Source organism: Urocitellus parryii, chromosome 11 (genome assembly GCF_045843805.1).
Source record: "Urocitellus parryii isolate mUroPar1 chromosome 11, mUroPar1.hap1, whole genome shotgun sequence".
NCBI lineage: Eukaryota > Metazoa > Chordata > Mammalia > Rodentia > Sciuridae > Urocitellus > Urocitellus parryii.
Genome location: NC_135541.1, coordinates 58287588 through 58312790, shown reverse-complemented (window position 1 = coordinate 58312790; position 25203 = coordinate 58287588). Strand labels below are relative to the sequence as shown.

Sequence of the window (25203 nt, the reverse complement as noted above, 5' to 3'; positions counted from 1 at the left end):
ACCACATAAAAAAATAAAAACAAAAATAAAGTATCGCGTCCAATTACAACTAAAAAAAAATTCTTCAGTGGCTTTCATCTCATATAAAATGCTACCTTTATTAAGGCTTATCAGGCCCTACATGATTGCAGTATAAATGTTAGACCATTAGAATTCCTTCCTAACACCATCTTACTCTTCATTGTTTTACCTTGCTTTATTTATTTTTTTGTAGCACTTCTTACCTGTCATAACATATATTTTATTTGTTCATACAAAGTGAAAGCTTTGTGAAAGCAGGAACTTTTTGTTCCCCATTGTATTCTCAGTGCCTAGAATAGTGCCAAGGCCATAATCGGTCCCTTTGAATGTTTGTTGAATGAATGGAAACAACAAAATTGGACCATGTGACTTTTTTCTTTTATTCCCCCATTCACATTTATTATCATACATTTGTTCCTTTTCCATTATACTTGAGTGCACACAGCAGTCAAAATGATCTTTGAGTATAAGAAGCCAGGTGCAGTGTTGTGCACCTGTGTTCTCAGTGACTTGGGAGGATGAGGCAGGAGGTTACAAGTTCAAGGCCAGCCTGAGCAATTTAGTGAAACTCTGTATCAAAAAATTAAAAAGGATGGCAGTGTAGCTTAGCAGTATAGTGGTCTTGGGTTCAATCCTCAGCATTGTTCTGTTTAAAATTCTTTGGTAGAATAAATGATCAAAATAAAATCATAAAAGCAAATATAAATCAAGTTTTTGGTACAGCCTTCATGATCTGGCACCTTGAGAGCTCATACCCACTAAGTTTTAGCCTCTTTGGCCTCATTTCAGTTCCTTTGACATTCCAAGTCCTTTTCTATTTTAGGGCCTCTACATATTTATTCCCCCCCCTTTAGTGATTTATCCCCCATATTTACTCTTAGTTTGAATAATGTCCCAATAATAATGCTTAATGAATTTCTAGGCACAATGGAAATAAAAAATAAGAATAATCTTCTATTAAAATAGTTTTGGTAAATGAAGCAGAAAACTGAATGGATGAATATAATAAATAATAATTTTCAAACAACTAGGGGGATAATTTGAGGAAGGGTAGGCAAGCCGTCATACAGTCACTGTACCTTACTTTTGACTAGAGTAGTTTTACTTTCTTGTGTTTCTCTAGGATATAATTTAATAAAATGTTCTTAACAAAGTTTTGAAAAATACTACAAATTCTCAGTGGTATGGTAAGAGCTATGCATAGGGTTCACTGGCAGTATAGTGTCTTCGAAGAGGTGATTGGTTGCATCTGATAATGTGATTATGAGGGCAAGGTAAATGTTAGGTGAGGAAAGATGGAAGGTAAAGAAGCTTGAGATGTAAATAAATAGTTTTAGTCTTCTATTATTATACCACCCTTGGAACACTTAAAAATACATACCTCTACATTGTGATAATTCATCAACTATGTATCTATTATTTATTCCCTTCTCTTAATGTATATTGTACTTCAACGGATAAATGAAAAATTATAAAAATTTAAAATTACAAAAATAGATTACAACTGAACTGAATTCCAGACTTTTGGAATTAGAAATTCCTGTTACCTTTTTTTTTTTTTTTTTTGTAAGTGCTTCAAATGATTGTGATACTTAGCTATGTTTTTTGGTTTTTTTTCCCAATATTTATTTTTTAGTTTTCGGTGGACACAACATCTTTATTTTATTTTTTTTATATGGTGCTGAGGATTGACTCAGCGCCCCGTGCATACCAGGCGAGCATGCTACCGCTTGAGCCACATCCCCAGCCCTAAATTTTTATAGTTTTTCTTTTCTCCATTGAAGTACAATATTCATTAAGAGAGGGGAATAAATAATAAATGTATAGTTGATGAATTATCACAATGTAGAGGTATGTATTTATAAGTGTTCCTAGGGTAGTATAATAATAGCAATACTAAAACTATTTATTTACATCTCAAGCTTCTTTACCTTCCATCTTTCCTCACCTAACATTTGCAGTTCAGATCTAGTTAGCTATTAGGGAGGATTTAGAATACGTAGAGATGGAAAGACCAGGTATAATTTTGTATACTCATTTAAAAAACATTTTTTATATGTATATATGGTACAATTCTATTGATGTCAAATTCAAAAACTAGCTAAAGCTAATCTGGGATTGAAAGTCAAGTTAGAGGTTACTTGTAGAGTATAGAAATGGAAAGAGAACAAAGGTAGATTCTGGGGGACCAGTTATAAATATTGCTCATTAATATATATTACAAATCAATTTTTTAAATGCATTTTAAAAATTAGCCTCTTCATTTTACAGATGAAACGAGCTCAAGGAAGCTTGAAAAATATGGCTCGAGTTTCACAAGTTAGGATAGTCCTGCTTAACTGACTGATGAGGTCCTCTGCCCCAATCCCCATTGTATTCTAAGAAAGTTTCTGGAACTGTATGGGCTTTTTTTTCCTTCCTTCCTGTCTTCCTTCCATAGTACATTTCTTTTCCTTCCTTCCTTCCTTCTCTTCCTTCTCTTCCTTTTCTTCCTTTTCTTTCTTTTTTTTTTGGTGGTGGTGAGGATTGAACCCAGGGATGTTTTAGCTATATCCCCCACCCTTGCTTTGGGCCTCGCTAAATTGCTGAGGCTGGTTTTGAAGTTGCACCTCAATCCTCCTGCCTCAGCCCCTTGAGCTGCTGGGATTACAGGCATGCACCACCCCACATGGCTAATATTTTCTTTTTAAAAATGAAAAACCAGGCGTATTGGTACATTCCTGTAATCTCGGTGATTTAGGCAACTGAGGCAGGAGGATTGCAAGTTTGAGATCAGCCTTAGCAACTTAAGCCATAGCAACTTAGCTCTATATGATTCTACTTATATGTAGATACCTCATATAAGTAGAATCATATAGAGTATTTGACCTTATTGTTCATAAATAAAAAAATTAAAAGGACTAGGAATATAGCTCAGTGGTAAGGCACCCCTGATTTCAATTTCAATTCCAGTACCTAAATAAGTTAAAAAAATTGATAAAGGGTTGGGGATGTAACTCAATGGAAAAGTGTTTGCCTAGTGTGCCTGAAGCCTGGAATTTAATACCAAACACAAAATCCCCTGAGATTAATACATATTATAAAATTCATTATTTTAGGGAGGTGAGGTGGAACTGGATATTGAACCCAGAGGCACTTTATCACTGAGTTATGTCTCTAGCTCATTTTATTTTGAAATGGGGTCCTGTTAAGTTGCTGAAGCTGGCCTTGAACTTGAAATTCTTCTGCTTTAGCTTCCTGAGTTTCTGGGATTATAATATGCCCCACTGCACCTGGCAAAATTCATCCTTTTGAAATTGTGTAATTCAGTGATTTTTAGTATATTCATAAAGCACTGCAGAACATTTTCATCACTCTAAAGAATCCTCATTTACTTTCTACCATTTCTTCCCTCACAGAGTCTCAGCAACCACCTGTTTTCTTTTTCTATTTTGGACATTTCATATAAATGGAATCATAATATGTAGGCTTTTGTGACTGTTTTCTTATCATGTTATTTTTAAAGTTCATCAGTGGTGTAGCATATATTAGTATCTCTTTCCTTTTAATGACTGAATTTCATTATATCAATATACTTTGTTTTTTTTTTATTCAGTAGTTGATGAATATTTGGGTTATTTCCACTTTCTGACTGTTATGAATAATTGTCTCCTGTATTCCTTAAGGGCTGTCACAAGTTCTTTTCTTTGAGTCCCTTTGTTGGACACTAGATCGCTTAAGAAGCAAGATTAAAACAATTTAATTTGAATATCTTAATTTGCTTTATTTTTTTATTCTAGTATTGGGCAATGCTTCATTCCATAAAATAGAATGTGTTATCTTTTTTTTTTTTAATGTTTATTTTTTAGTTGTAGTTAGACACAATACCTTTATTTCACTTACTTATTTTTATGTGGTGCTGAGGCTGGAACCCAGGGTCTTGCACGTGTGTGGTGAGCACTCTACTACTGAGCCACAACCCCAGCCCAGGTGTTACCTTTTTTGAGTTCATGAAATAATGAAAGGTTTTATGTATTTTTTATTTTTTGAAACAGGGTATTGCTGTGTTGTTCAGGCTGGGTTCCAACTCCTGGGCTCAAGTAATTCTGATTTAGCCGCCATAGTAGCTGGGACCACAGGCTTATACCATTATACCTAGCTAGGTTTAATTTTGATGATTTCAATTTATCTGTATTTTTCTTCAGTTCCTTGTGCTTTGTTAATGTTTTAAATTTGTATTAGAATACAGTTTTCAAAAAAATTTACCATTTTAACTGTTTTATAACTGTAGAGTTTAGTGACATTAAGTATATTCACGTTGTTGTATAACTGTAACTATCACTGCTGTTTCCAGAATTTTTTTCTTTATCGCTGTACTAAAACTCTTTACTCACTAAACTATAATTCCCTTTTCTCTGTGACAGTTCCTATTCTGCTTTCTGTGTCTATGAATTTAACACTGTAGATAACCTCATATAAGTAGAATCATATAGAGTATTTGTCCTTATTGTTCATGCTTTTAGCATAACAAATAATGTTATCATTTTAACTCTTAATCTTTTATGTACTTTGAATTAATTTTTATATATGGTATGAGGTAGGAGTTCAACTTTATTGTTTATTGCATGTGAATAACCAGTTGTCCCAGTACTATTTATTGAAAAGATTGTTCATTGCCCATTGAATGCTCTTGTTACTCTTGTTAGAATAATTTTCTATTAAAATATGAATAAAGTCTTCATAAATATTTACAGAATCTATATTAATATCATTTCTTTATTAATACTGATGATAATTTGTACTTTTCCTCTGATTAGTCTGGCTAGAGATTTATCAGTTTTATTGGTTTTTAGTGTGTGTATGGGGTGTGGGGGAGTGGGCTTTGAACCCAGGGACTCATACATGCTAAGCATATGCTCTGTCACTGAGCTGTAACCCCAGCCTCAATTTTATTGATTTTTGTGGTGGGCTTTAAACCCAGGGCCTCATACATGCTAACCATATGCTCTATCACTGAGCTATAATCCCAGACTCAATTTTATTGTTTTTTCTTAATGTCAGCTTTGGGCTTATGAATTTTTCTCTCTTATGTGTTTGTTTTCCATTTCATTTCTGTTCTATTTCTACTTCTGTTCATTATTATTTCATTTTTCTTCTATTTATATGGGTTATTTTATCCTTTCTCTATTAGTTTTTTATGGTGTAAACTGAAGTCATTGAGACCTTTCTTTTCCTCTTTTCTTTTTTCCTCTGGTACTGGGGATTGCCTGAGCTACATCTCCAGTTTTTTTTATTTTATATTTTGAGACAGGGTCTCATTAAGTTGCTTAGAGCCTTACTAAATTGCTCTGGTTGTAATCCTAAACTTTTGTTGTGGTGGTGGTGGTGGTGGTGCTGGAGATTTAACTCAGGGCCTTGTGTAAGCACTCCACCAGTTGAGCTGTATCCCCAGCCCTGTAATCCTGAATTTGTAATCCTGCCTCAGCCTCCTGAGTTTCTGGGATAAAGGTGTGTGTCACCACACTCAGCACCGTTTTTTCCCCCCTAAATTATAGATTATGTTAACAAAGCATATTATATATTTCCAAGTATTTGGAGATATTGTATGTGTGTTACTAAGGATTGAATTTAGGGCCAATCTACCACTGAGCTACATCTCCAGCCTCCTTTTTTTTTTTTTTTTTTTTTTTTTTGAGACAGGATCGCCCTAAATTGCTGAGGCTGGTCTGGAATTTGGAATGGTTTTCCCTTAGCCTCCTGATTCCTGGAATTACAGACATTCACCACCATGCCAAGCTTAGAGATTTTGGAGACATTTTTATTATTATTTTCTAATTGAAATCAATTGTTGTCATCATTTATATTATTTAAATCCTTTTAAATTCACTGATTATTATTCTTCCCAGTTATTTCCAAATAGCTAAAATGCTTTAAACAGTTTTTAGAACATATTCTTTTTTTTTTGTACTGGGGATTGAGTGAACTTTATAACTACATCCCATCCCAACCTCTTTTTTTTTTTTTTTTTAAACTTTGAGACAGGTGTTCTTGCTATGTTGCTTAGGGCCTTGATAAATTGCTGAGGCTGGCTTTGAACTTGTAATCTTCTTGCTTCAGCCTCTGGAGCCACAGGGATTACAAGCATACACCAATTTTCCTAACTTATCTATTAATTTATTTATTAAAATAAGACTTTATTTATTTATTTTTATGTGGTGCCGAGGTTCGAACACGTGCGTGTCGGGCAAGCACTCTATCATTAAGCCACAACCCCAGCCCTCCTTTTTATTTTTTATTGTGAGACAGGGAGTTACTTAGTTGCCCAGGCTAACCTCAAACTTGAAATCCTCCTACCTTGGTCTTTCAAGTAGCTGAACTACAGGTATATACCACTGGGCTGGCAACTCTTCAGTTGTTACACATTTTTTCAGTGTAGTTTTGCTTATGGATAGGTTTTTCTTGGATATGGATCCATATTCAGCTCAAGGTTTAATGGTAACCTTTGTAGATCTTCTAAGATTTTTTTTTTTTTCCCTTTCTTCTTCTAAGATCTTGTTCAGTGTTTCCATAGCTTTCTCCTCTCTTGCACTGTTCTGGGGACTCTAGCTACTATGGCCTCCCCAAACTCCTCACTTTATCTTCTTAACTCAGGGAAACTGCTAACCCTCTCTATCTGCAGCATGGAAACTGCCCAAGTAGTAAGCTAAGGCATTTCTCGGTGTTACCTCATTTACTTTTTTTCTCTATCATTGTCTTGTCTAATTTCTATTGTATTGTCTATTTTCCAGTGTGTGAAAACATTTTCATACACTTTGCACAGATTTTTAGTTGTTTCAGGTGGGAGCATGAAAATCTTGCCCATTACTCTGTTGGCCAGAAGTGGAAGTCCCTTGGAAAAGTTTTTAGACAGGAAGGTGAGATAATTAGGTATGCATCCTGGCCACTCTGTAGACTGCATTTTAAGGGACAAAGCAGAGGAAATAATTAGAGGGCATTTGGGCTAGTTAAAATACAAGATGATGCAGGATGGTCACAGGTGATGATATTACAGAGGTGGAGAACAATTTGAGAAATATTTTGGAGGAAGAATATAGTGCAGATTTTCTAAAAAGATGGATCATGTCTCACATACATCTGAATCACTTATAGCATTTGATAAAATGAAGATTTTTGTGCTCTATTTTCTGATCTGGAGTTTTAAGAATGAAGTTTAGAAATATGCATTTTAAATACATAACTAGGTTAAGGAACACTAAGGTTTTAGGAGAATCTGATGTAAAGTATGATCTTCATTCTACCTTGGAATGACTTGAAGTACCTCATTAAAATGAAAATTTATGTGTTCATGTCCAGACCTGCTGAATCTCGATATTTGAGGGTGTTGGCTTCAGGAATTTCTTAGCCTACTAAAGTTTGATAACAAACATACAAAAGTATCTCACAGACTTGCTCTTTTTTTCTGAACTTCACAACAACCCAGTGAGGTTGTAGGCAGATATTGTCTGCCATTTTGCTGATGGGGGAAAAAAAAAAAAAAAAAAAAAACAAAGATAGGCAAAGTGGCTTGTTCATTGATGACAGAATCACATTTCCATCTCCTCCCACCATATCCTGATACTTTCTACTTTCTGTTGACCAGAAATAAATAGACTTATTTCTAAAAATCTGTAGACATCATCCAAAACAGAACCTGTGATTCTAAACAATTCAGGGGCCCAGGACAGTGGGCTCTGTGATCATAATTTGTACTTAATAAAACTTTGGTTCAACTTTTTATAGCAAGTAACTGTGAAATGTTGTCTAGGAAAGGTGTTTCTGTTTTAACATGATCTTGATGCTTTTTACAGTTGACTGGATTTTCTTTGAAGTTCTGGGCCTTGAACCTAGGGCCTTACATAGACTAGGCGAGGCAAGTACTGTACCACTTAGCTACACCCCCTGCCCTTTTAAAATTTTATTTTGAGATAGGTCTAGCTAAAAATTTTCCAGGCTGGTATTGAACTTTTGATTCTCCTGATTCAGCCTCCTGAGTAGGTAGGATTACAGGATTGCACTACCTTACCTGGTTTAAATATCTCTCAATTTCTTTTAAAATCATAGGTAGGGGACTGGGGACTAGTTCATTGGTAGTCACTTGCCTAGTAATGTGTAAAGCCATGGATTCAATCCCCAGCACATTAAAAAAAAAAAAAAAAGAAAGAAAGAAAGAAAGAAAAAAAAACCTGTTAAGGCAATAGCATAGTATACATATTTAGTGTATTTTCATCTATAACAACCAGAATTAGACACTAAATATGAGTTTATAGTACAACCTTTCTTCCCTCCACCCCAATCTCATAAGAAAATACTACAAAATTTTTGTAGTATCTCATAATTTAGGTTACCTTTAGCTTGGACTTTATAGTTTTATAGTATGTGGTGTGGTTCATAACTTTGCTATATGACCAGAACTGATATTTTCTAGTGAGATTTTCTGTACACTTTTGAAGTGATCCATGTGTGCCATGAATCTGAGATCTTGTAATCTAGTTAGCACAGTAGTACCAGTGTTAGACTGAAAGTAGTAGGAAAAGTAATTCTTTTTAGTGAAGATTGGTTTTTAGATCTGTTGAATGGTTGAATAGTCAGTGAATTTTGTTAGTGAAAACAAGCAAAGCTCTGTCTGTAGCAAGGAATAAATAAAATAAGAAGGCTTTAGGAAGAGGACATAAGTAGTTCATTTTGTTTTGTATATTTTAAAAAGATAAAATAGCTAGATTTTTTAAATTTCTGGAACAAAGTTACTATGCTTAAATAATGCAAATGAAAAATTGTTATAATTTGTCATAACATAAAGTAGTTTATCTGTCCCAGAAAACACATAGTATTTTTGTGGAAAGCTTAAGTTTGAAATTCATAGTGTATGAAACAAAGAGTGTAATGTAGGTGCTATGAGTTTTGGCTCTCATAGCATAAAAATTTTTTAAAATTGTTAAATTTATGATTACTTAGATTTGGGTTGTTTGTTTGTTTGTTTATTTGATACCTGGGATTAAACTCAGGGGCAGTGGACCACCGAACTACATTCCCAGCCCTAGTTTGTATTTTTTATTTAGAGGCAGGGTCTCACTGAGCTTCTGAGCGCTTCATTTTTGCTGAGGCTGGTTTTGAACTTGGAGATCCTCCTGCCTCAGCCTCTGAGCTGCTGGGGTTAGAGGTGTGCAACCCACTGCCCCTCTTGGGTTAATTTTTTATGGTGTTAGTTAAGGTTAGTTTTTAACATTTGAAAACAATTTTGTCAAGAATTATCTACAAACAACGCTATCTGCATTTTCCTCATGGGTTTTTACTCTTTGTTTTTATCATATAGGAATTTGGAGCAGCACACCTGGTGAATCATTTTAAAATGTCTTTCAAAGGCTTCTTTTGATGTATATGAATGAGCATTTTTCAGTCACTCATTTTTTCTAGTTTTAAGCTGATTAAAATAACTTAAGGTTTTGTTATTATTGTGTTTTGTTTTTGAGATGGAGTCATTCTGTGTTACCCAGGCTCTTCCCTAGCTTCTGGGCTCAACCATCTTCCTGCCTTAGGTTCCTGAGTAGCTGGGCCTAAATGAAAGTATATAAGGCTTTTCCTCATCATTGTAGTCACGTGAATATATTTCTCAGATTTGTAATCAGCCAAATTTGTTTTTATGAAGTTTATTTTAAAGGTATGTTTGTGTAGTTACATTTCTGTTTAGTATTAGGGTGCTGGGTTTTGAACCCAAAGTCTTGAATATAAGTTGAGCTACACCCATAACTCCTTGATTGATTTTAAATAACATTTAATTTCTGCTTATTTTTAAAATACTTTTGACATATTAGTCCTACAAAAGGTATAGTCTAAGGTGAAAGGAGTACATTAAAAGATATACAGCTGGGCATGGTGATTCTCACCTTTAATCCTAGTGACCAGAGAAGGCTGAGGAAGGAGGATCATGAGTTCAAGGCCCTAAGCCAAGACCCTGTTTCAAAAGAAAAAATGAACAGGGCAGGAGTTGTAGCTCAGTGGTAGAGAGCCACTCCTGGGTTCAGTCCCTGGTACTGAAAAAATAAAAGATGTCATGTATTTAGTTAGTTCTTAGATATTATAGATTACTTCCTTAATATCATAATAAAACAAAAAAAGTGCTTTATATTAATGTCAGAGTTGTTACAGCCTTAGAAAATGAAGTATTTCTACACAGATACTCAATGAGGATATCTCTGCAGGAGTTTTAATTTAGAATTAAATTTAGAAAACTTGCTTATGGGTACTCTGAGAAGAATTTTTGAGAATGTGTTAACAAATCATCTTACTCTGTTGAAAATATCACATATTTCATGGCTAAATATAGATAATTATTTATGAAATTTATTAGAAAATGAAATGTCCTATGTAAGTATTTAGAAATATTATCACTTTTATCCACAAATCTGTAAACAGTAACACAGCCATAGTGACATTGTGGTTTCCCTTCACAGATACCAAGTTGTGCTAGTACAACCATATAAATAATTCATACCTGAAGTCTCAATGTAACATGGACATTAACAGTGATGACAGATAAATACAGACGCTTGGGATTCAAATACTAGGCGAAACACTTTAAAAAAAGGTAAGAACAAAATGTAATCTTAATTAAGGCCAGGTGGGATCGAGTTAGTCTTTTTCAGTGTATCAGGCTTTTATGAAATATGCCCTCAGGATCCTATCTGTCTTAATATTGGTAGAAGTCAGCTGTAAGTATCAGTCCTTCAGTAAAAATAACAATTGCACTTACACTCTTCTGGTATGATGTTCTTCAGGATGATGTTCTTGAAGTGAACTCTCTTCAACAAGGGTGGTAATATTGTTGACTAGAACTTGATAGAGTGCTAGGACAGGCACATCCATGTATGCTTAAAAACACATTTTAATTTGTAGGTTACCTTTGCCTCTGATGGGTGCCACCACCATCACACACTATAGAATGTAATGTTTATGAAAGGTTTCAGGGTCGAGTACAGAGGAGTTGTCGTTTTGAGTCTTTGGTATAAGAAGAGTGAATTTTAAAGTTAGTAGTACTTCATGTTTTCACTGTGCTTTCCCTCCTCATGTTAATTTAGAAGATTTTTAAAAAAATCTTTTTATTTAAAAAAAAGTTTCTTTTTGTGTGTGTGTGTATGTGGGTTTTTTTTTTTTTTTTTTTGGTACTGGGAATTGAACCCAGGAGTACTTGACCACTGAGCTGTATCCCTAGCCCATTTTTTTTTTTTTTTTTTTTTGGAAAGAGAATTTCACCAAGTTAATTAGGGTCTCACTAAATTGCTAAGGCTGGCCTCATTCTTGCAATCTTTTTGCCTCAGCTCCCTTGCTGGGAGTAGTGGCGTGTATTACTGTGCCTGGCTAGAAAAATTTTTTAACATAGTAGTGAACTATTAAATTCAGCCAGTTTTCCTTTTTTGTGCTTTTCCAAGACTCTACAAGGCAAAACTGGAAGAAGTTATATCTGTATATAATAAATATTAACTGTATTTTCCCCTGTTTTTTTAATAAAAAGCATAAAAAATTTATTGAGTAAAATGGAAGGAATGCTCCAAGGTGGGTGGAGCTGGCCACCTCCAAGAGAAGAAACATTTAATCCTATTCCATTCTAAAACAGTAATATAATTTTACTAGGCAGTAACCCTACTTTACAATTATTGATAATTGCATCAGTCTCTAAATTATAATTCTTCACTGAAAATAGTATCACTTTTAGAATATGTAGTTTTATGCTTATCATAAAGTGACACTCTATCATAAACATCTGCTGGTCTTTTTCCTGGTACTCTGTCTGCAGATGGGCACTCATAATAACTCATTTAGCCAGATTATATCTTCTGAAAAGGATATCATAACACATTAGTAAAGCTGTAATTAACAGACTATTCCAAGAATTGGAATGATTTAGGTTAATTAAATATCTGGCTAACTGGGTACTCAGCCCAGAAAATCCTTATTATTTTTGTCCTTGTTGAAAATCTACATGTCAAAAATAGTAGAAATTTCTTTTAATAAATGAGTATCTAGCACTTTAATAAATATGAAGATTTTTCTGTAGGTGTAGAAGACTTGGTTGATTCTTTGGTATGTATCACCTAAATAGTTTTTGTGCTCAGTTCCCAAGTTTTTCATATTTGGAACACAAAATCCTCTTGAATAAGAGTAAGAGATTATAAATTCTGACATGAGAAGTCCTATCAAGGACAATCCTTAGGTCACCTTAAAAAAAAAAAAAAAACCCCGCCTTAGAGCAGAACTTTATAACAAGAACCAAGTCATATTTTGATTCAAACTAATACTAAGTTGTATGGATTTGGTGTATTTTGAAGGTTTATTTGTTTTCGTTGATTTCTAAAAAATCTAATTTCTTAGTAACCTGGCTTCAGTTACCAAGAAGCCCCAAAGATGTCATATAAAGAGATTATTACCTGCTATGTCCTCTCATCATAGGAGTAAATCTATTAGCATAAATTAATTTCCTTCTTTAATTCTTTTTTTATTATTTTATTTTAAAGAAAGGAGTTTAAGAGTTTCTAGTATTCTCCATGGCTGAAGCTGAGAGTCTGAAACCCTGATGCTTAAGCTCTATTCTAGATCATAGCTTCAACTCCTTCAGGATATATGGAAAAGAGATAATATTTCCACAATGATAGATCTTTGGTTGTACAGGTAAGTTATTTAGTTTTGCAGTAGTGAAGACAACTTTAGTCTGATTTCTTTTCTTTCTTTTTTTTGAGGGGACAGACTATTTTCATACTGTGTAGAAGACTAAAGTCTGATGAGGTATTTATAGGAGGGAAATGCTATGGGGATGAAATATTTTTCCTCTCTTTTCATCAGTATTTTGGAATGTCTAGACCAATAAACCAAGGTTCACAACTGTAATCCCAACTACTCTGGAGGCTGAGGCAAGAGGATTGTAAGTTAGAGGCCATCCAAAGCAAATAACTTATCAAGATCCTGTCTCAAAAAAAAAAAAAAATTAAACTGGTGATATAGCTTGGTAGTAAAGTATGCCCTGGGTTCAATCCCCAGTACTGGGGCAAGAAGGCACAAACATCCTATCTTTTGGCACCCTAAATATTTCAATAACATTGTGAAATTCTTTGACTTCTGTTTCTCCTCAGTTAATTTTTCAAGTGTATACTCACTTCGAACTATTTGTCGTGTATCTGTCTCTTAATGGCAGAGAAGGAAGAATTTTCTTTATGTAAGACAGTATATATCAGAGTTTCTAGACTTCACAGAGGTGAATATTAAGAACTTTTTAAGTTGAAGTGTATAAGTAGGTCCCCAGGTATCACTCTTCTACCTTATAGTGGTAATTTCACAGCTAAGATAATTTGTCTTCAAGGAATTATATGACGAGCATAGCATGGAACACGCCCCCGCCCAATACTTAGTATTGAACCCAGGGGCACTCTACACTGAGCGACATCCCTATCCCTATTTATTTTTACTTTGAGGTATGTCTTGCCAAGTTGCCCAGCCTTGTCTTGAACTTGCAGTCTTTCTTTCTCAGCCTCTCCCTAGTTGCTGTGATTATAGGTGCGCGCTACCTTACCTGGCAAGCATAGCCTGAACATTATTAAAACAGTTACCTTCTAGTCAGGTAGAAAAATAATCATATTGGTGACACTTCCCCCAACTCTCATGTTTTTTTTCCCCTTTTACTTTGTGTGTGTGTGTGTATGTGTGTATAGTTATAGTTGGACACAATACCTTAATTTTATTTATTTTTATGTGGTGCTGGGATCAAACCCAGTACCTCACACATGCTAGGCAAGCGCTCTACCGCTGAGCTACAACCCCAGCTCTTACTTTGGTTTTAATACATGAACGTATACCAGTATCAAAAATTGTTCACTTACTAAAACTAAGTATTATAATAATATATACAACAATCAGAACATTGGTGTTAACAGGATTACCAGCTCCTCGATTCCCAAAATAAATGGTAACAACTTTAGTGATAATAGTAGTAGGAATGAATAGTTACAGCCAGTGTTTTTGAAATAGCTTTTATAGATTTCTCTCTTTTAAGTAAATGTAATAGCTGGAGCAGTATTTCATTATATTGGCCTTTCTTATTAAAAGTTATTATTCCTTTTAATTCTTACAGATGAGTTTAAGTATGATCACAGGGGCTGGAAATTATGATTTTAAACAGCTGGTAATGTTTCGGAATATCACAGTCAGATTTGGGCATAATTGGCTCAGGTTTGTGGTTCAGTGTTAAATAAATGAGTTTTGTGGTATTAGATGTAGGATTTGGAGATTAATATGAATAGATAAAGTAGCCCTCCTTAAATAGGCCCTTTGATAGAATGAAAACTGAATAGGATGGAGAAGACTGGTTAGAGAGTCTGTTTAATTCTAGTGATTGATTATTCTCTTACCTGTCTTCCAGAAAGTGCCACTGTTGATTAATTGGTGGGTAACTGAAAAATCTTCAGTCTATTAGATTATTTTTTTTCCATGATTTTCATAGATTGGGTTTTCCCCATATGAATGTTAACTTAATAATTTCCCTTAATTTTAAAACCAGGGTGATTAAATATCTATTTCCAAATGGGTACTGGCTAAGGTTTTCATTGTCTATCTTCTCCTTAGCCACTTAATATTTGGCAGGAATATAAATTCATGATTCAGTCCTCTTTACTGGATTCTTCAGTAACTGTTATGCAGCTAAAATGAGGAAAACAACACTGAGTAATGTAAACATTTTTGGTCCCTTTTTGCTTATTGAATTTTGTATTCAGTTTATCAGATAATTACAGAAAATGTGTACCTTTAAATATACTTATCCAAAAGAGAAAAGATATGAAGGAAAATGCATAGAGCAGAAGGAAAAAAAATGCATTAGAGGGAAGATTAGTTATATTTTTATTAAAGTCTACTCTTCATAATTTTGACAATTTATTGCCTTAAGTGTATGTAATGTGTTAATTGAAGTTACAAGATTTAAAAAAAAATTTTTTTTAGTTATACATGGACACAATATCTTTATTTTGTTTATTTATTTTTATATGGTGTTGAGGATTAAACCCAGTGCCTCACATATGTGAGACCAGTGCTCTGTCACTGATCCATAATCCCAGCCCAAGTTACAAGATTTTTACAGACTTCTCTTTAATGCTTCTGTAGCCAGAGAGATCATGGCTTTATTTATAAATGTTTTTGAATAATTAGTGTCCAGTAAAGAATTAAGGGGTATATTATAAGTAAGTAAATTGGTTTGAAACTTGATGGATTATATTATTAGAATACTGTCTTGAGTTCAGTAATCTCATCCTCTAATATATACATGAATCATCTGGGAATCTGATTCAGTGCTAGGTTTTGGGGCGAGACCTCACAGTCCCACATTTTCTGAGAATCAAACCCAGGGTCTCCAGCATTCTAGACAAGTATTCTACTGCCGAACTATACTTCTAAGCCCCCATTCTGCATTTTTAGTAAGTTTCTAAGAGTTTCCATTAATGGTGCTTTTCAGGTTACATTTGAATATTTTTTCAGTATTTATTTATTTTTGCAGTGGGCATTTTTACCACTGAGGCACATCTCAGTCCTTGTAATTTTTTCTTTTTTCTTTTCTTTTTCCTTGAGTTGCCCAGACTGTTCTCATGCCTCAGCCTTCTGAGTAGCTAGAATTACAGGTGTGTGCCATCATGTTCAGTTCAGGTTACATTTGGAGTTGTAAGAGTTTACCAAAAGACCCTTGTTTTAAATAGGTTCTCTTTAAATGCCAACCTTAAGAATCTTAAAACTTGGACTTCATTGTAGTTACTGAATGGAATAAAAAAATTTTAGGGAGCCGAAGACGCAAAAAGAAGTGTAAATCTTTTACAGTAATGAATGTTTCAATATTATCATCATGGAAATGGTGAAGAGATAATATAGGCCCTCATTATAGGTATTTTGTAATGGTACACAGAAACACACACTGTATAAGTAATTTTGAGTACTAATAATAATAGTTTTATTTCATCCAAAATACAAAGTAGTCTCTTTCTGGGAAGTTGTACTGCAGAAGAGATATTGTTTCTATTCAGTTTGGTGTGGAAAGAAAGGAGAAATTAGGAAGTCCTATTAATGGAGTCATTTAAGAGATTTCTGCACCTTTAATTGGCCTTGCATTTTAAAATTAACATTCTTTGTGTATGTTTGTAAAATATTACTATTGTCAATATTAGTTTTGAAACCATAAATTATAATCAGGTTTACATTCAAGTTATTTGCATTAGGTTTTTTCAATAAAAATTACTGTTAGTTTTTATTTGTAAATGTATATGGGTACTTAATATTTAATCTTCAACTTTGATAGCTTTCGATTTGGGTACGCGAAATAAATTTCGTTTACTATTTTTTAGTGTATGTTCTTTTAAAATATCATTTGAAGTTTAAATTTATTGTAATTATAAGCAGAAATTTATGGTGTATCACAAATCTCTGTAAGGAATTTCCAAACAGTAAAAGTTTACTATAAGAAACTTTCTAATTTCTGGTTGATGTGCCCCATTCTTACTGTTCACTTGATTACTACAAAAGTATCTAGAACAAATTACTGTGCTTTAGTTCCAGGGTTAGTTTTATGAGTCTTGTAAGCTTTTTAAAATATGTTAATTAAAAATTTGAAAGTATGCCATACTCTAAAACAAAACTAAAATTCAGCCAACATAACATAGTTTAACAGGCCACTTTTCTCAAAATTCATTTGAAGGCATCCAGAAACAGGGATACAGAACCCTTTTTTTCTTACATCCCTGTGTCAGCAGGGAGAGACAATATCCTTTTGAAGTTTCTTTTTTGTATATGGTACATGTTGCAGTGTCTTCTGTAATTCTGACCTTTCCAATGTTAGATTCTTCTAGTTGAGGCAAAGAAGAGATTGTGTTTGATTTGCCAAGGGAAACGGGTAGGAGGGCATTTGGAGGTTATACTTGAGGGAGGCTATAGAAGGGTGGCAAAAGGTAGGAGCAAACTCTGGAACTTTGCATTATGGCCACGATTGGCCTCTTTCTCTAACCATCCTGCAGTTAAGTTACAAAGTATCTTATGAAAGATGAAGAGTAGGTAATGGAGACTTGAGATGTTAACAGTTCCTTTATTGTGCTCAATCGGGGAGCCTTTGGAAGCTATCATTAAATCTTTCAGAGTTTATCCATATGGATCATCAGGGCTTTTATTCATTATTCCTCACATTGATCTCTTGGAAATATCAAGCATCAGAAAACTTGTTTCATGTCATAAACCATGTGTTAAAACTGACATACACTATATACACAGGAGTTCAGAGAGGGAAAGGGTAGGGTTATGTGTATACTTCTGATGTCTTAAATGTAAATATTTGCTCAGAGGCTTCTTTCCCATTTCCTTCTATGCTTTTAGAATACTTCCTTTCACTTTCTGACTTATGGCTTCTCTTCTGGAGACTAGGAAGACTTTGTTTTATTTTGGTGTTAGCCAGTACAAACTAAGATTGTGATTTCTTTTCATCTATTTAATTACCAAAAAAAACCTCTACTACAACCAAAATTTTTTGGATACAAATAGATTCTTATGGAGGAATTTGACCTGAAATGTAGGTTAGTAAGAGCAAATTATAAAGAACAGTCTGCCTTTCTATCTCCTAAGGATGTTTTGAGAGAATCTTAGAAATGATTGGAATAGTTTTTGCAAGATAGCTGTTATATAAATTTAAGATTATTATTTTAGTAACCAAGATGAAATCTCATCTTTAAGATAGATTTTTTTTTTTTCTAGATATTTGGTGCTTGTCTGAGAGAGAAATAAATGGTGAGGCAGGCTAAACGCATGGTCTCTAGAGCCCTGCTGTGCCACTTACTAGCTGTATGACTTTGAACAGATTACTCAAATGGTGCTTCAGTCTCCTCATTTGTAGATTAGGAGTGATAGAAGCACCCGAGTTCTTGTGAGTTAATGTGTGTTAAACAAATAAGATGATTCCTGGCACATATTAATTGTTTCATATAATTGTTAGCTGTAATTAATATCTTTATTGGAAATAAAAGAACTTTTGTCTCATAATTTATTAATGTTGGCTATACTTACAATAAAAAATTATGGCTTTATAAACTTTTGTTTTAGGTATATTAACTATTACCTTTTTCTCATTATTTTGTTTACGTTTTTGAAGGTTTCCCAATGAGTGGATCATGATGACCGTATTGTAGGGACTTGCCATAGTATGGCTGCTTCCCGATCTACTCGTGTTACAAGATCAACAGTGGGGTTAAACGGCTTGGATGAATCTTTTTGTGGTAGAACATTAAGGAATCGTAGCATTGCTCACCCTGAAGAAATCTCTTCTCATTCCCAAGTGCGATCAAGATCACCAAAGAAGAGACCAGAGCCTGTACAAATTCAGAAAGGAAACAATAATGGAAGAACCACTGATTTAAAACAGCAAAGTACTCGAGAATCATGGGTAAGCCCTAGGAAAAGAGGACTTTCTTCTTCAGAAAAGGATAACATAGAAAGGCAGGCCATAGAAAATTGTGAGAGAAGGCAAACAGAACCTGTATCACCAGTTTTAAAAAGAATTAAGCGTTGTCTTAGATCAGAAGCACCCAACAGTTCAGAAGAAGATTCACCTATAAAATCAGACAAGGAGTCAGTAGAACAGAGGAGTACAGTAGTGGACAATGATGCAGATTTTCAAGGGACTAAACGAGCTTGTCGATGTCTTATACTGGATGATTGTGAGAAAGGGGAAATTAAAAAGGTGAATCTCAATGAGGAAGGGCCATTTAATTCTACAGTAGTTGAAGAAATCACAGGCTATTTGGCTGTCAATGGTGTTGATGACAGTGATTCAGCTGTTATAAACTGTGATGACTGTCAACCCGATGGGAACACTAAACAAAATAGCACTGGTTCCTATGTGTTGCAGGAAAAATCATTAGCTGAAAATGGGGATTCAGAAACCAAAACAGCAATGTTCCTTGATAGTAGGAAGGAGGACAGTTATATAGACCATAACGTGCCTTGCACAAATTCAAAAGTGCAGGTCAAATTGGAGGACCACAAAATATTAACTACCTGCCTGCCTGTGGAACATGTTAATCAGCTGACTACTGAGCCAGCTTCAGGCCCCATTTCTGAAATTCAGTCATCTTTAAGGGATTCTGAGGAGGAAGTAGATGTGGTGGGAGATAGCAGTGCCTCAAAAGAGCAGTGTAATGAAAACACCAGTAACGTCCTGGACACAAATCTTGAGAGTATGCCAGTCTCTGGAGAACTAGATTCATCTTCTGTTCTAGATTGTGTTTCATCTCAGATGATGTCTTTATCAGAGCCTCAAGAACATCGCTATACCCTGCGAACTTCACCACGAAGGGCGGTCCCTACCAGAGGTAGTCCCACTAAAAATTGTTCTCCTTGCAGAGAAAATGGACAATTTGAGGAGAATAATCATAGTTCCAATGAAACAAATGCACCTGTTAGTGATAATGTAAGTGAGTCTCCCACAAATCCTGATGAAATTTCTCAAAATGAAAAAGCTGTATGTTGTGACTCTCAAAACTATGGAAGTGAAGGACTAAGTAAGCAACCCTCAGAGACAAGACTTAATGTTGGACATTTGCCATCTGCCAAAGAGAGTGCCAATCAGCACATTACAGAAGAGGAAGATGATGATCCTGATGTTTATTACTTTGAATCAGATCATGTGGCACTGAAACACAACAAAGAGTATGTGTAAATATGGTAACCATGAATTCTGCTTTGTTTATTATTCCCCCAGTTTTCACTATTTATTCATATATTCTATTCATAGTACATTTTATTACAGATAAAATTAATGATTTAACTAAAAGTTTTGGTTTAGCATAATGATTATTTTTAACTTTTAAAAAAAATCTGAAAAAAGACTTTAAAACTCAAGTTTATTACTCCTCCCTATGACAACACAGTTTTGCTGGTATTTCACATATATAAGACATGGAAACATGAATGATAGTGTTATTATTTTTTCTTAAGTTTTAAACCATTTAGGGTAATTTATAAAATGGGAACATCTTGACTTACCACAATATAATTTGTTTTATAGTTGTAGAATTTTATGTAATAATCTATTCCTTTAGATAGTATAGAACAAATAATGTGTGTGTACACATCATCCAGATATGGGAAATCTGGCAAGCTAGAAATCTTTTATCTTAGTTGCTTACATTTAAATCCCAATTAAAATTTTGGTTTTAAAAATTGTGCTTTATGCATTATCTTTGACTTCGGTGACTTAGAAAATTAGATATTACTGTTAATACCATGACAGTTAATAGTATGTTATAATTAGCTCATTAGCTAAAGTTAGTATCTGTTCTCTAGTTTACATAAAATGTTTGACTCAACTTTTCCTAATAGTAAATATAAGGGAAGACTATTTCAAAATATCATCACTTCTTAGTCTTTACTTAAAAAGGCACTTTTCTAAATAAAGAATTCTATGTCCAAATTTTTTACAGTTTTGCTTAGAATTACTTTAAAGTATTCTGGAAAGTAACACAAGTGAATTGGAGTTAATTCTGTCTTAATAATCCTAAAAGAAGCTAAGAAACTATAACAAACAATGCTCATCATAAATACTGTGATCAACAACAGTAAAAAGCTTATTTAATAAGTTAATTACCTTTATTTTTAAATGGTAGGCTTTTAAACTTATAATCAGATTGTATTAGCTGTGCAAAAATACTTTGATATTGAGAACCCTTTCTAGTATTTTTGTTGTGACAATTGCCAGACTCCATATGTTCAGATCAAAGTATCAAATCCTGGTTATGGGACATGATACATTTTTGGCCATGCCTAAGAGATGATTCAGATTTGTATAGGGTAATTTGATGACCTACCTAGTAGGTTTCTTTTTTTGAAAAAAATTTTTGTTTGCTTTTAAAATAATGTTTAATACTGGATTCAATGAAGAGTTCATATTATTTGAGAGTTTTATAAATTTACTTTTAAAAAATGTTAGGAATCTCATGTATTTGAAATGTTTGAAGTCCAATTTGAGATAGAAAAACATCATAATTGTATAAATGAAAAATTAAAAACAAGAATTAAGTTATTACTATTCATATATAGTATCAATTTTTTAAAAGTAGAGGTGTTTAATCTACAAATACAAGGATCCAAAACAAATACGTTGAGGAAGTACCAAAAATGATTTTTTTTCACAGGGTCTGGCTATGTTGCACAGACTGCTCTTAAAACTTGTGGGCTCAAGTGATCATTTTGCCTCAGCTTTCTAAGTAGGTGTGCACCACCACACCTATCTTAAAGTTCATCACCCCCAAACCTCTCTATTCTGTGGATCAAACCCAGGGGCTGGCACATGTTAGGCAAGCGCTCTACTACCGAACTACATCCCCAATTGCGTAAAATGTTACTTTATTTGTTTTATTGTTTGATTTTCATTGTTTCTTTCTCTTAAGTCTTGGCTGGTAGATCATCAGTAGATCTTGGAAAATATTTTTCCATTAATAGTCACTGTAGTATTTTGTAAGAGATTTCCTGATGATGATTCTAAAGAATGTGTTCCCATAAAACAATTACCTAAAGATATTGTCTATAATATCAAAAGGTGATATTCCATCTTCATCCATGTTCATCTTTAGATTAGAGCAATATGGTTTCATGGCTTCCTTCGAATATGCAGAGTCCTTTGGAATTTGTATGTTGGTTACTTTGGACAGTATTCTCAAATTAATACTTTATTGGGTAACCTTGGGGGGAAAATCAATCACTCAATCTTGCCTATTTGCCATGCTTCAAATCTTTTGAAGATGGTACAGTATGATACTTCATTTTTTTTTTTTTAAGAGAGGGAGAGAGAGAGAGAGAGAGAGAGAAGAGAATTTTATTTTTAATATTTATTTTTTAGTTCTCGGCAGACACAACATCTTTGTTGGTATGTGGTGCTGAGGATCGAACCCGGGCCGCACGCACTCCAGGCGAGCGCGCTACCAGTTGAGCCACATCCCCAGCCCCATGATACTTCATTTTTAACTTTTGTTTTTTCAAGGAAGAAAATTGGGACAAATAAGATGGAGAGATAGCATCATGATTAGCATATTGGTTAGAGATGAATTTAGGAAAATTGAAAGAGGGTAATTTCTTTCATTAAAGTACCTTTCTTTTGCATACTCCCATTTCTGTGCTTTTTGTCTAGAACCCAGAGATAATTGGATATAATATTAGCTCTTTTTACCCAAGTTATCCTTGTTAAATAGCAATGTGATACCTGTGTCATGCTTTCAAGTCTCAAGTTTATGGCAGTGTGAAAAGTTTATGATGTTAAAAGCCATTAGGGTTTTTTTTTTTTAAGGCATTTGGGGTCAGTGGATTATTTTATTTTAATATACATGCATTAATACATACCCTGTCAAATATTTCTTTTTTTCCTTAGTCTTATGCTAGAAAAGTTCTCTAGATAATTGTACTTTGAAACTGAGAATCAAGCATTGTCTAGACTAACCATGATTGTCTCTACTAGAAGGGAATGAGTAGTACTTCCTGATAGCCCATTTTAAAAATAGCTTGTTAATAGAAGATAATTTTTTGCCTAAAGGCAGGAAGCCCTACTTTACTCAGCTAAAATAAAAAATTTTCCTCTAAGCTAAGTGATCATTTAACTAGCAGCCATCTATCCTGGCATTTAGCCTTTAATTTATCCATCTCATTTGCAAGGCCATCACATATAAGGTTATTTTGTGACTTGTAAATGTTTGAAAAGATACTGTGTGTTGAGTCTAATCTTAAACCCAATACATGGTAAATTAGGGTATGGGCCAGGAAAATGAATCTGCAGATACTCTGGGTACTTAACCTTGTTGCCTTTTAATGTGCTATCTCTCTTTAACACATTTGCCCATATTATGCTTTTATATATTAAAATGGAGAACTGTGGCAAGAGACCAGAGAGAATCTTTTTGTGGCAGATTTCAGCTGTGTATCATTTTAGTAGATGATCAAAAGAAATACAGTTTTCTCTCAAAGCTCTCTGATCTACAAGGTTGGCAGATTCTGTTAAAGTTAAATGATGCTTAGTGACTCCTTTTGTGGCCTAGAGGGCTCACTTGACTGAGATCATTTACCTAACTGTGGTTGCTCTTTCTGTTTGGGAATTGACCTTTTGCTGATTTTGAATCAGAATCCCTGAAATGGATCTCTTGAGTTTTGAAGTTCTAGCTTTAGGAAGTGCAGATATGGAAGATTTTCGGTCCTGGGCTTTAATATTCAGAACTTTTCTTTCAGTTTAGAAGGTAATCACTAGAAAATAAGTGTTCAAATGAAAATTTGATTTGGTCATTTGATACTTAATTCTCATTGTACAATGTTATTTTTATTTGAAAGGCCTTGAATAGCTTCAGTTAAGGGTCTTTGGTATTAATTGTAATAATTCAGAGTATTGAAAAGTCAAATATAGGGGTTCTATCTAGATTGTTAGGACCTTGCAAAGAGTTAACTCATTGATAACAGATTGCTTACATTTGTACCACTGTATAAATTTGTCCAAATGTCTTAAGATAGTTATTGCTTATCTAAGTGTATTACTCAGATAGTTTCCAGATGAGAATGTTATTTTTCAGCCATTTATAAACACCAAATAATTACAAATTGACCTTCCATTGTATCATGCTTACTTACTAGTTGAGAGCTATGATATTTTCATCAATTTCAGAACCTGAATAGAGAAAATTCATACTAATTTTTATAAGCTTGCTTTTTAAGAATCTACTTTTGCTCTTGGTCAAAATAATTTCTTTTAAGGGTTCAGGAAAATTCACTAGGAATAGATTTCCTTAGAGAGAAAGAGCACTAGAGGAATTATTCTGCCACATATAATTTTACATCTATATTGTAAATTATTGAAGCAATTTCATATAGTTTCTCATTTGACATAGGATAGGTGGCATTATACAATCCACATTTCCAAACTCATTAATTTAGGTTATTCATGGTATATTCACTGAGGGCTGGGGTTTAGCTCAGTGATAGAGTACTTGCCTAGCATGCCTGGGACATCCCCAGTAGTACAAAAATGAGCAAAGTATCAAATCAGTGGAAGAAATAGGATCAAACTTCTGTCTTCTAATTCCTGGTCTGAGCTATATTTACATACGTCATCCAGTGAGGACTTCCTCCATGGACTTTTGGATTTCAGGGTTGAGAATCCTCATTGAGCAGATCTTGATACTCACTTTTCAAGAATTCTTTATCCAATGGTTAGACTCTAATTAGTCATGATGATCTGGTTTTTATCTGTCAGAAAGTCAGCATTATAGGTAAGTAACCTGCTTTATTTATTGAATGAAATAACTTTCATATTCACTTTTTAAAGAATATCTTGGTAGTGGGTCTGTGAAGAACAAAAGTGGGAAAATTAAGAAAAACTATAACTGTACCTTAACTTCAAATAAAGGGTTTGGCTAACTTGAGAAGAATATTCTGGGGAATTTTAGAATTTTAGTAGGTATACTAAAGTCAGAGGTTACTAGAGTAGACTCATAACTTTCTCAACTCATTGGAGAAAATTATAGAATAGCAAGATTCAGCTCAAGTTATTTGGCACAAAGATTAATGGGAGGAGGGAGGTAGCTGCCTTAAGTATAAAATTTTTCATTTAAAAGGGATAAACCATTGACTACTCAAACATTCTGTGAATTCTTTGCCTTTTCCTTTGAATGTCAGCATCTTTTATTTCAACTAATATGAGTGATTTCTAAAAGAGATTCTTTGTTTTAATCCAAATATGTTTGTACTAAAGTATAATTTTAACATTTTCTTGATTGAGGACCATCTTTGTTGAGAGATTTTGTAGTGTTACTTCTCTGATATCATTGCCAGAATTGCCCCTTCAATTACAGTGTTTTTTGGCTATTTTCTTTTTATATTTTTTTTTTCTGTGGCTTCTTATTATTTTCTTTTCTTCATTTGTGTTTACTTTTCACTAGTCACTTGCACTGTCATGATACTTTCATATAGTAACTCTTTAATTGTTTGCTTTTAGTTTTCTTTGAATCAGAATAACCAATTATGTCAGAATTGTGTCTCATGATTTTGCTGATACACTGAACAGTTTCTGTTTTTTGTTTGTTTGTTTGTTTTGTTTTGGTACTGGGGGACACTCAACCACTGAGTCATCCTCAG

General features: G+C 33.9%; 1 protein-coding gene across 6 annotated transcripts in view; it reads left to right on the top strand.

Annotated features, from left to right (window-relative positions):
* Window positions 1-25203, top strand: part of Zzz3 (zinc finger ZZ-type containing 3) — a 107667-nt gene that overhangs the window by 30102 nt on the left and 52362 nt on the right. For 3 of the 6 annotated variants that reach the window (XM_077791081.1, XM_026409605.2, XM_026409589.2), the window contains 3 exons: window positions 10488-10621; window positions 12546-12699; window positions 18191-19746. In XM_077791081.1, the coding sequence (XP_077647207.1) occupies window positions 18242-19746 (1505 nt within the window). In that variant the 5' untranslated portion in view covers window positions 10488-10621; window positions 12546-12699; window positions 18191-18241. Of the gene's footprint in view, window positions 1-10487; window positions 10622-12545; window positions 12700-18190; window positions 19747-25203 lie in introns of those variants that run through there. The other 3 variants (XM_026409597.2, XM_026409615.2, XM_026409613.2) reach the window with 3 other exon arrangements.